Below are 12,897 nucleotides of genomic sequence, written 5' to 3'. Positions count from 1 at the left end.
TATTTAAGCCAATTAGCCTTTTCAGTTTACATAGAGCCACGTAGTGGCAAATGCGAGAAGCTCATGAACTGCTGGATTTTCGTCTGCTAAATAGACACTTTATTGAAAAATCGTCTCTAGGAAAACCATTTTTTCTCTCAAGAATACATTATGCTCATCGAGATGTCGATTAAGCTACCGCCGCACCATGGTAACGATTTTTCAATAAAGTGTCTGCTTAGCAGACGAAAATCCAGCAGTTTATGAGCTTCTTGCATTTGCCACTACGTGGCTCTATGTAAACTGAAAAGGCTAATTGGAGACGCGTTTTTGCCCTCATGAGAATTTTGCGTCAGATAAGAAATGCGTCGGCTCACGTGTATAAAGAACATACTAATGTTAATTTTCGATAATATATTTTAAGGTAAAATATATAATGTTACTAAAACTAAGTATAAGAAGATAATATTATTAATATTATCATCCTCTTATGGTATAAATAATTAAAATTATATGTTATATTTTTATATTACCGGGCAATTTTAAGGCTTCTCATGGAGGCAGAGTTAATTCATTTCGTATAAAATTATCTTTCGGAAAAAGATGAAAACTAATTCCTTTAGAACTAAACGTATTACTTTTGCAGTACGGTATGCAACAAGTGTTTCCTTTTAACCAGGTAACTTTTTTGGCATGTTAAGGCTTAACAAAAAACCGATGTTATGTTCGAGAAACGTTTCCAGCTTTCTAACATTTCAACAAGCACTATATAAATAGTAACTTATGAGTCCTAGCTGTCGGAAATATTACTTCTTGGCGCCAACTTTAAATCTAGGAGCAACAAACACAACACCCCACACAAGGAGAACGCAACCCGTCAAAAGTCGTGGATTTTCTTGTGTACATTTTTCATTGGCTTTAGCGCCGGCTGCCGTCGGAAGGGGAAAATTCGGAAATCGACTTCCCCCTTTCCTTAAAACGTTCAGCGTAAAGGCTCGTGACGCTCGTCCAATGAAATTCGTACACAAGCCTTCGTTAGCGTGTTTAAAGGCTAGCTGCGTTCTCCTTGTGTTTGTTGCTCCTAGTTTACATTAATTCAGAAGTGTTAATGGGATAAAAATAATCCCGTTACACGTTATTTAAAACATATGCTTCAATATTCTATACATTTTTTATTTATCTTTAATGCCAAAATTACTAAATACAAATTTACTTACTTCATAATTTAATTCTACATGATAATTAAAATTGATCATCTTTGAAATATCACAAACTAATGTCCCAACTACTACTGATTATGTATGGGTGGATTAACTCTTCATTTTGATGTCAACAATGGTAAATTTGTTAGCTTTTGAATCGTTTTTCTCTGTAATTTCCGACTTAAAACACCGATTTAAAACTTGGCGAAGGGTTAGTATTATTTGCCGTTTTTGGTTACTATTTGCCAATTTTTTATCGAAATTACATGCTATAGACTTATTTTTCGTTTTAGATTTGGTAATTAAATAATAACTATTTATAAAGCGATAAACGATTTTTCAAGACGATTTTATATTACATTTAAGTTCATATAAACGGGAAAAATTGTCAGTGGAATATTTCTTATATCATTTGGTAGGTTAATTAACGTTTAATTTTCGCCGACTTTACATTAATTTCAATGGGGCGGGGAAAAACTTTTAACCAAGTTACTCGTGATCTCGCCACGAGAGGCGCTGCGTGTCATTTTCGTTTGAAACCGACAAAGCCTATAGCAGACGATACTTTCATTTCGATAGCTCACGTTAGATGGCGGTATCGTTACCCAGCGTCCCTCGAGAATCTTCTCTCCTTTTGAGCAGACTTGGAAATAGTGATATTTTTTAAGGGGGCCCTGCGGGTCCCCGACCCCCTTAAGTTTATTTTTATTGAGAGCCACTGACCCAAGCGAGGGGGGGAATTGGGATAAAAATTTTAAATTAGGTAGGGAAAATAGGAAAATAAAAATTGGTTACGTTACTTACATAACATTTATTAACTTTAAAACAAGCAAGTATATTATAATATCACACATAATCATTTGTAACTTTAGATCCCGCTCTCGTATAGGGTAGGAAAACACATTGAATTGGGAATAATACTGCTACAATTACAATTACCATTTCGGTTGCCATGGTTACGTGGGACCTGTTCTGAGAAGACTGTACGATATTCATCTTTATAATTGGGTGGTAGCGCCATCTATATTTTGTAAAGTTATATGATTCGCGCAAATATTCAATTGCAATATAGTTGCCACCACTAGAGACCGATGCCGCCACGGTTGAACGATATAGTTTAAAAAGTCTCCATATTGAACGAAATTGGTCCTGCGCTAGCCAGATTTATTTGTACCTCTATTTATTCCCAACTCAATGGGAAAACAGAGTTTCAAAAACGGCGTACAAATCATGTTCCAGAAATTTCCGTAAAATGTTTAATACATATTTTTTAATTAAATTGAGAGCCCCGGTGGCCCGCAACCCCCGTTCGAATGATTTATTTTAACAGCCCACTGATTTTTATTAAGAGTCATTGGCCCCAAGACTCCCGCTAATTCCAAGTCTGCTTTTGAGGGGGGTGGAATTTTCATCGAGAAAGAACCTTACCCCCACGCTTTTGTAAGACATTTGCGCTTCCAGAATTTGAGGCTCTGTAGTAACTTCTCCTAATCTAATTCTGGTATAGCAAAAGTCGTAGTAGTGACATTACAAGTCACTAATTACCTCGACTATTCGCCAAAGCTTTTTTTATATTCACCTGGAAGGATATCGATATAAGTACTGTACTTCCCTAAAACCACGGACCACGGTCACACTAGAGCTTAAAACCCAGTTTAGGTCGGTTTGAATGCCAGTTTTGACCACTACCGATAATTCTTGGTTCACACGTGCGAAATAGCTTCACCCCGGTTCGCTTATAGCCAAGGCTTAACGTCATTTCAAATTATGAGCAGATTTTTGAAAATAGTAAAATGTATTCCAAAACCATTAGTTAATCATGTTCCCTACATACAGTAACATTATTTGACATTATTTTTGAAAATACGAGCAAATTTACTTCCCCGCCTTGACGCTTTGAAAGCGATTCTAAGCGAATGGACTTGGACGAGTTGCTTCCCGAACCAACACGAAGCGATTTCTCACGTTGGTTTTGAAAAATAGTTATCAAAAACGAAGCGATTTTAGGGGTAAGTGTGAGCCTGGCTTAAGAGAGCTTAGTTCCCCAAAAATGTTTGTATTTTTGACTTCGCGTTTTTATATTGCTTTCTCTCCAGCCCAACGGTGGTTCTCGTCAAATCTGCTACATATTCCACGTTGCACTCAGAAATAATAAATTACTCAAAAAAATATTAAGGACCCTAATTAAGGCACACAAATGATATGATTCCATATGTTCCATTTATTGCTCTTCAGCGCTCTGATATCGAGATTCGAGATAGCTCTGGAGCAAGCTCGGAGCAACGTTTTGCGTGTCTATGGTTCCAATACGTTCGGGCTGCTTGAAACCATTTTTTCGCGTGTTTTTTTAGCTCGGGAATTAAATATCTCGAATCTTAGGAATTAAATATATTCCATTCCTACTCAATAGGAGAGATATCCGCTACGTCAGGCGCGGATTCGAACTCTCTGAGCGATCCTCTAGCACCTATTAATAACCATATTACATCGTTTCAAATAGCTATATTGGGCTGTATTGCAAGTTAACGACTGAACCTTTTCAGTTTTACAAATGTTAAAAAAAATATTACAGAAAGTTACATCATATAAAACTGCGTCAATCAGCTATATTCCCCGCTAAAAAAAGGACACTAGCGTTATCCATTGGGAACCTCAGAGCAAAGATAATTTAAACTCGTACCCTAGATTCGAATACTGAGAGCTTTCCCATTTACCCTTTTCCGGCACGTAACCTCAGAAAAATCGGGCTCCATCAGTTGCGGTAAGGCGCAAACCACGGAGCGAATTTTTTCTGAGTTCCAGCGGGAAGTGGGTAAACGCTATCGGCAACGCGCGAAAGAGTGATTTCGAATCTAGGGTACGAGTTTAAATTATCTTTGCTCCGAGTGTGATCCAGATTTGTTGAATGACGTCACTGCTCTCTGTAGGAGACGATTCGCGCTGGTAACTCCCAATGAAATACGTAACGTTTTTGGAGCACCTTTTTGGTTCCCTCCGACTCTTGAGTTGGGGCAGCTGGGAGCACTCCGGGAGGGAGTACCTTGGTCAATGGAAGACGATCCTCCCTCTTTTTTCCCAATGGAATACGATTTTGATTTTAGAGCACTCCGGGAGTGCTCAGAGGTTCCCAATGGAAAACGCTAATAAGGCGTTTTCCATTGGGAACTATATATCATAATCCCTGTACTTTCGTATGCTAAAGGTTTAATGAATGCTCGACTCGAGATAGACCACATAAAAGACTATTAATTTTATTGTCGCCTTTCTGGATATTTTTTTAGTCTATGGTATTATATCGTAGGTAGATGGCGATAGCATCTCCACAGAACGACGAAAAATCAAAAAATACACTAACTTTGATATATTTATTTATTTAAATTAACATGGCAAAATCGAAGATTCTAGCCCCCTCCCCTTATGAAATTAAACAAAGGTGGTTAAATGTTGGTAAGTATCAAATTTTGGGTAAATATAAAATTTTGGGTAAATATAAAATTTTGGGTAATATAAAATTTTGGGTAAATATAAAATTTTGGGTAAATATAAAATTTTGGGTACTATAAAATTTAGGGTAAATATAAAATTTTGGGTAAATATAAAATTTTGGGTAAATATAAAATTTTGGGTAAATATAAAATTTTGGGTAAATATAAAATTTTGGGTAAATATAAAATTTTGGGTAATATAAAATTTTGGGTAAATATAAAATTTTGGGTAAATATAAAATTTTGGGTAAATATAAAATTTTGGGTAAATATAAAATTTTGGGTAAATATAAAAATTTGGGTAAATATCTAATTTTGGGTAAATATCTAATTTAGGGTAAATATCTAATTTTTAGTAAATATTTAATTTTGGGTAAATATTTAATTTTGCGTAAATATCTAATTTTGAGTAAATATTTAATTTTGGGTAAATATTTAATTTTGGGTAAATATCTAATATTAGGCAAATATCTAATTTTGGGTAAATATCTAATTTTGGGTAAATTTCCAATTTTGGGTAAATTTCCAATTTTGGGTAAATATCTAATATTGGGTAATTATCTAATATTGGGTAAATATCTAATATTGGGTAAATATCTAATATTGGGTAAATATCTAATATTGGGTAAATATCTAATATTGGGTAAATATCTAATATTGGGTTAATATCTAATATTGGGTAAATATCTAATATTGGGTAAATATCTAATATTGGGTAAATATCTAATATTGGGTAAATATCTAATATTGGGTAAATATCTAATATTGGGTAAATATCTAATATTGGGTAAATATCTAATATTGGGTAAATATCTAATATTGGGTAAATATCTAATATTGGGTAAATATCTAATATTGGGTAAATATCTAATATTGGGTAAATATCTAATATTGGGTAAATATCTAATATTGGGTAAATATCTAATATTGGGTAAATATCTAATATTGGGTAAATATCTAATATTGGGTAAATATCTAATATTGGGTAAATATCTAATATTGGGTAAATATCTAATATTGGGTAAATATCTAATATTGGGTAAATATCTAATATTGGGTAAATATCTAATATTGGGTAAATATCTAATATTGGGTAAATATCTAATATTGGGTAAATATCTAATATTGGGTAAATATCTAATATTGGGTAAATATCTAATATTTGGGTAAATGTTTAAATTTGTTTCTATATAATAATAAATACATTCAAATATTTCATTTAAATTAAATATTATCTTAAACAATATTGTTTAACTTTAAATATAATATTTGTTTAAAAAATGGTCTCACTATCTAAATTCTTTGAATTTTACACGTACTTAATAAAGTTTTTCGAATTAAATTTACATAACCTGCTCAAATTTTATTCAATTTAAAAACTTGATGAAATTTCATACAATTCCCAATAGAGTAGTAGCACTCCATAGCTTTGGCCATGGCCGCCATTGTGGGCGCCAATTTTTTACGAATAGGAAAAAGCACGGGTGACTTTGTGTGACGTAGCACTGCCATTACTCTATAGCTGATAAAATTTTATCCAATTTACAGTCCCTGATAAATCTAAACAAATTTAGACATTAGATACGAATTTACCCAATTTACCTGAATTTAGATATTTATAGTAAATTTACCCAATTTACCCATTTGAATTTAGATTTTTACAATAATAATACCCAAATTTAAATACTTACTCAAATTTAAATACTTATCAAAATTTAAATTCTTACCCAAATTAAAATACTTACCTAAATTCAATTTCAATATTTAAATTAAAATATTTACCAAATTTAGATATTTACCAAATTTGCATATTAACGAAATTTAGATATTTACCAAATTTGCATATTAACGAAATTTAGATATTTACCAAATTTGCATATTAACGAAATTTAGATATTTACCAAATTTGCATATTAACCAAATTTGCATATTAACCTGAATTAAAATATTTAAAAAATTTAAATATTTACCCGAATTATAATATTTACAGAAATTTAAGTACTTAGTTACTTACCCAATTTATTACTAAAATTTAAATACTTACACAAATTTAAGTACTTACCCAAATTATTACTAAAATTTAAATACTTACACAAATTTAAGTACTTACCCAAATTATTACTAAAATTTAAATACTTACACAAATTTAAGTACTTACCCAAATTATTACTAAAATTTAAATACTTACACAAATTTAAGTACTTACAAAATTATTACTAAAATTTAAATACTTACACAAATTTAAGTACTTACCCAAATTATTACTAAAATTTAAATACTTACACAAATTTAAGTACTTACCCAAATTATTACTAAAATTTAAGTACTTACCCAAATTATTACTAAAATTTAAATACTTACACAAATTTAAGTACTTACCCAAATTATTACTAAAATTTAAATACTTACACAAATTTAAGTACTTACAAAATTATTACTAAAATTTAAATACTTACACAAATTTAAGTACTTACCCAAATTATTACTAAAATTTAAATACTTACACAAATTTAAGTACTTACCCAAATTATTACTAAAATTTAAATACTTACCCAAATTATTACTAAAATTTAAATACTTACACAAATTTAAGTACTTACCCAAAATATTACTAAAATTTAAATACTTACACAAATTTAAGTACTTACCCAAATTATTACTCAAATTTAAATGCCTATCCAGATTTAAATACCCAAATTTAGATATTTACCAAAATTTAGACATTTACAAAAAATTAGATATTTACCCAAAATTAGATATTTACCCGAAATTAGATATTTACCCAAATTTAACCACCTTTGTTTAAAATGTTTTTTGAATAATTTCATGAAGGGGGATCCTTAGAATATTCGATTTTGCCATGTTAATTTACATAGATAAATATATTATTTTAGTTGTCTAAAACGTTTTCGGTTGCTATGGTAAAACTAAAGCCCACCGCATTTTTTCCCTTTGGGGTTTTTTAAGTTACATGAAGGTCTACTAACTCTACTTAATCCCTGAATTTAAACCAAATCGATGAGTTACACCTTGGGTAGTCTCCTTGTTAGTTCCTCCGTTCCTCACTACGAGGCGTTATTTGTTGGTTTTAACTTCCTTCCCTCCCCAAGGCATACTTTCCCTTCTCCCATCCCAACTTGCATTTCGCTCGTAACATTCATTAAGAAATAGGTCCGATTGACACACTTTTGGTAATTATGTCACTTTTGCCCAAAGTTTTATTTTGGAATTCTCCGTCTGTAGATAATGCTGGCCCTCGTAACATAACCAACCAGAGGTAGAACCAGAGAGGGTAAAGTCGCTTCTCTGGTAGAACATTGGACATAACTAGCAATTATTAACTTTTGACAATAGTTGGCCGTGTCGCAATAGGCACGTGCAGGAGTTTGCAGTAAGCACGTGAAAATATAGCAGACGATGTTGTTATTTATTGCGTAATGTTTACCTCATTTTTTTTATCTTAACTCTTCGGAATTCTCGTTACGGGTATAGTAAATTCCAAAAAGAATAGGAATTATATGTAATATTAAAACATCAATATAAAAAAATAATTTACAAAGAGGTTCTAAAAATATGAGAGCAGACTGAAAAGTGGTGAAACGTTTTAAAAATATTGTTTTCATAATCTTCTGTATGTTTAAAATAGCAATGAAATGTCACTTTTATGGGCAAATGATAGCGAGGGAAAAGTATATACCCTCTCATCATTAGGTCAATCCTGGTCTATTTGTCCTTACAATGGTATTGAAATTAAACGTTTATCAGCATTGGAAGAGTGTGTTTGGGCCATAGGGGGAGACCATAAAATTTATGTATTTATACCCCATCAAGAAGTGCCAATTAGAGTTAGAGAAATCACTTATGAAAACCAAGTATGACAATCAAATAGTCTGTATATTCAAATTTTAATCTTATGGCTTACTCTTGAACACAGAGATGGAATCCCGTTGAAGGATTCACAAGCCGTTTACTGCCCAGTGATAGATCATCTTTTAGCAGTAAAGATGGATTAACACCCAGGTTTAAAGATTTGATACTGTTACCAACAAGTAATTGGATATGGGAGGAAGATTGGTATATAGAAACAAACCTTAAGGGACATCCACTAACTGCAGAGGTAACAGTTTAATTTTTAAATGTTTTCCAACATAGTGAGTTTGTCTAATTTTTTTCTTTGTTAGGGATGGACTTACGCAATAGATTTCCCTATGTCTTATGGCCCAGAAAGTCATTGGAATTCCATTGTTCGAAGAAGAAAATGGGTCAGACATAGATGCTATGCAAAGATGGATATGTGGGCGCCAGTTCCAAGCATTTACGATGACCCTGTTCAAGAACCATTCATAGATGTTGCAATTGGAGGGCTGGAGATACCCAGATCGGAATTTGATTTTACGTGTGTTTGGGCTGTTACAATACTGGGAAGGGTGATGTTTCGAGAGAATGTCAGCAGGGATAGCCCAGAAGGTAAAAAATGGATTCATGTTCCAACACCTGGTGGTTCAGAAGTTCATCAAATCTCTGTGGGACCAACTGGATTAGTTTGGGCGGTTTGCTGGGATGGAAGCGCTCTTGTAAGAACCTGCGTAAATAGAGAAAATATTTATGGTAAAAGAGTTCTGAAAGTCTCAAGTAACCCAGGAAAACAGTAACCTCAAACTCTTTTGTTAGGAAAGACGTGGGTTACTGTTCCTGCTCCTAAGGGCTTACAACGTCTGCTGCAAATTTCTGTTGGATGCAATGTAGTTTGGGCAACAAGTACTGATGGGAAGGTGCGCTTGACACTTTATTCAAATATTTCCATAGCTGACATAACAAATTCCATTTAGGTGTGGTTTAGAAAAGGAGTGAAAGGGCTTTTCTCAGGAACTGATGATTCCTTTGCACTAGGCAATGGATGGGTGGAAATGGTTGGTGAAATGAGTGTAGTCAGTGTTGGGCGAAATGATCAGGTAAACGACAACCCAAATGAAAGATATTTAAATCATAAGTCTGAAATGTTTCGTGGTCTAGGTTTATTCAATTGGAAGAGAAGATGCCAATTTGTATTTCCGGACTGGAGTTGTACCAGCTGACTTAAGCGGAAAAACGTGGAAAGTTATGAAACTTCCAATGAAAAATGCAAAACCAGCAGCTCTGGAAGGCTTTAGCAGTAAAGACACAAGCAGGAGTAGTAGTTACTCTTCTTTGCACTGGGCAGTTGCGTATGAAGCAGGTAATGAAAGCCGCAACCCAACTTCCGGTTCAAACACCACCATCGATAATATTAGAGATACAGAAAAAGACTTTGGTCTATCTTTGGAAAATATTAAAATGTGTAAAAAAACTGGAACAACAACTTTTACTCGCCAATCATCTTATTCTTCTGAGGCATCTGAAACTATTTGCGACTTTGTTACTCAAAGCCCTAAGCACAGCTTAAGCTCAGTTGAAACTGACAAACTTTCAACTAGTGCGCCAACCAGCGTGTCTTTTATGGAAAATAAACCTGAAGAAGTTAGCAGTCTTGTTGAAGTTCACTCTAGTCAAGAAGAACTACAATCTTACATGGGCATAGGATCTTGCCAATCTCTTTGGGTTGATAACTACTCGACAGCAGACACTACAACCCAAATACCAGCAGTCGCTTCTTGGGTGTGGTTGAGTGCCTGCGGTTGTGATATAGATGGCAGCTCTCCTCCTAATCAATGGTTTTTGGCTGGAGAAAGTTCGGGTCTTAAAACCTCAGCAATTAACACTCCATGGAGGCAAAAAATATGGGAACAGTTCCAACAACGATCATGTAAAGAAGTTATTGACTATCAACATCTATATCCAGATGCTATTGAAAAAGTAATCTAATAGGCCGGTCATCGTTATTTAAATCCACATTTTTATCACCCTCTATTGTTCCATAGAGGGCATGGGTGAAATCTGGTCGATGCTTGTTTTGGACAGAAAATAAAACATGGGCCGATGGAACTATGGAACTTCAAAAACAGACTTCCACAAACGAATTGGAGAGTTCTATGGTAGATGGAAGGGATATTGAATGGGCAATGCTTACGTGTAAATTAGGAAAGAGAAAGGTAGCTATAAATTACCAATTTTGAAAAAAATGAACCTTTAAAATATTTTTGTATTATTTTCTAGTTTGTGATAAACTTGTCAGATATATTATGCATATTAAATCTAAGCAATGCGTTCAAACCAGTACTTGGATTACACGTGGCCAGTAAGCCGCTGGTGCAGCTAGCGTTCATGTCAAATGCCGATTTAGAAGACTGGGTAATAATAAACACTCCTTCAAAATATATCATCATTATGTTTTAAATCTATGTATTTGTAGTTAGCTACGTTGAATACAGCTTGCAGTGACATGGGGTGTTTTAATATGATGAAAAGAACCTCTACCCTATGGGCCATCACGACTTATGGAGATGTCTATGTGGTAGATGGGACAAACAAAGACTTAAACAATTTGGAACCTTCAAAAATGTAATTAATAGGAGTAAATTCAAGGAATTTGAACTGACATGTTTTTACAAAGGCTCTGGAGACTTCTAGGAGGTGGTCATTTTAGAAAAATTGAAGCCAGTCCTTTACAAGTTGTCTGGGCCCTGGGCTTCAATAATATGTGCTGGGTCTACACTGGTGGATTTGGAGGGGGTCCTTTTGTGGGTAAAAAGTTTGTCTTTAATATTTACAACCATTCATTTGGAAATTTTCTACATGTATAATTCATTTTTGAGGGCTCATTGGGAGGAACAAAGATATTCATACTATTGTTGATGCAAAATGCATGTATATTTACGAAAACCAGAGGTGGAATCCATTGAGTGGTTTTGCATCAAGGTTGGGGGCTCATTTTGGAGTTGATTTTTGAAAACTACTGTAATGTAATGTCTTTTTTTTGTACAGGGGATTACCAACTGATAGGTATATGTGGAGTGATAAAAGTGGTCGTCATCATTGTACCAAAGCTAATACCAAACTTCCCTCAGTACACTGGCAATGGCTAGGTGACTGGGATATAGATTATAAGACTCCTGGTGGTTGTGATGCTGAAGGTTGGCAATATGCGCATGATTTTCCAAGAACATATCATGGTACTAAAGGTTTTACAGATTATGTTCGTAGAAGAAGATGGGTCAGGTGATTAACCATATTAAAAACTATGTTGGATACTTAAGTTTATTAAATGATGATAAGATGGGATGATTTCTAATTTTAGAAGGTGTAAACTAACAACCACAGGGCCATGGGTCCATGCTGGAACCACTCGTCTGTTAGATGTTTCAATTCAAGTAGACTTTGATGATACTGAAAAATCTGATACAGAACCTATAACAGTATGGGCAATTGCTATAAATGGAGATGCGTTATGTAGAGTGGGTGTAACACGTAAAAATCCTAAGGTGAGATTTAAAAATAATATAGAAGGCTAAATTTCAAGGCTAATATTTATAGGGTGATCACTGGGTACCAGTTCCAACTGAACAACCCTTAAAATCTATAAGTGTGGGTAGTAATACTTGCGTATGGGCCATTGCTAAGGAAGGCACAGCATTTTATAGACATGGAATCCATCCGAAAAATTGTCCAACAGGTCAAGTTTGGTTCCACATTGAAGCCCCACAAGCTGACTCTCATTTAAAGCATGTGTCCATTGGATCCAGTTCAGTATTTGCTCTGGATGATGAAAACCGACTTTGGTACCGCCAGGAAATAGTTAAAATGTTTCCTGAAGGAACATCATGGAAGCTAATTGCTGATCAAATACAAACCTTTTCTGTAGGAAAAGAAAACCAAGTATATTACATAAGGTGTATCAAATTCTTACTAGGATAATATTATATAAAATTATTTTGCGTATCAGTTATGGGCTGTTTTGGAAAATGTCCAAACATCAAGCGGGTTATTGTCTGGTGTGATTTGCAAGAGGAAAGGTATTACAGAAGATAACAGAATAGGAACCACCTGGGAAACTGTTATAGGCGTAATTATACTTCAGTTAAGTTTCATTAGGTATCCACCTTTAATTTTCTGAACTTATTTCAGGGAGGAATGCTTTTCGTAAGCTGCAGAGGAATAGAAAATTTATAAAATTAATTATATTTATACACTGTGATAATTTTAAATCTTAATTGTAATTTGAAGTAATTGAAAATAAATAATGTCAAATTGCTTATTGAAAATCAACTTTTGATACTTGTCAAATCTTTCCTTTATTTAAAGAAAATTCAAAAGTC

General features: G+C 33.7%; 1 protein-coding gene across 1 annotated transcript; it reads left to right on the top strand.

The window, feature by feature from the left end:
* Nucleotides 1-8,131: 8,131 nt before the first annotated feature.
* Nucleotides 8,132-12,847, top strand: Pex23 (tectonin beta-propeller repeat-containing peroxin 23). The gene is made up of 17 exons (XM_090155993.1): nucleotides 8,132-8,152; nucleotides 8,432-8,538; nucleotides 8,601-8,783; nucleotides 8,848-9,274; nucleotides 9,338-9,438; nucleotides 9,496-9,618; nucleotides 9,680-10,498; nucleotides 10,564-10,734; nucleotides 10,799-10,933; nucleotides 10,995-11,143; nucleotides 11,196-11,326; nucleotides 11,398-11,500; nucleotides 11,567-11,800; nucleotides 11,880-12,063; nucleotides 12,116-12,457; nucleotides 12,525-12,644; nucleotides 12,707-12,847. Exons 4-17 carry the CDS (start codon nucleotides 8,875-8,877, stop codon nucleotides 12,749-12,751), a joined length of 3,057 nt encoding a protein of 1,018 aa, XP_090012119.1. The 5' UTR covers nucleotides 8,132-8,152; nucleotides 8,432-8,538; nucleotides 8,601-8,783; nucleotides 8,848-8,874; the 3' UTR covers nucleotides 12,752-12,847.
* The last annotated feature ends 50 nt before the right edge of the window (nucleotides 12,848-12,897 follow it).

Source organism: Leiobunum rupestre, chromosome 8 (genome assembly GCF_980474605.1).
Source record: "Leiobunum rupestre chromosome 8, qqLeiRupe1.1.hap1, whole genome shotgun sequence".
NCBI classification, from domain to species: Eukaryota; Metazoa; Arthropoda; class Arachnida; order Opiliones; family Sclerosomatidae; genus Leiobunum; species Leiobunum rupestre.
The sequence above is the reverse complement of the archived record's forward strand: the minus strand, read 5'-3'. Positions and strand labels throughout refer to the sequence as shown.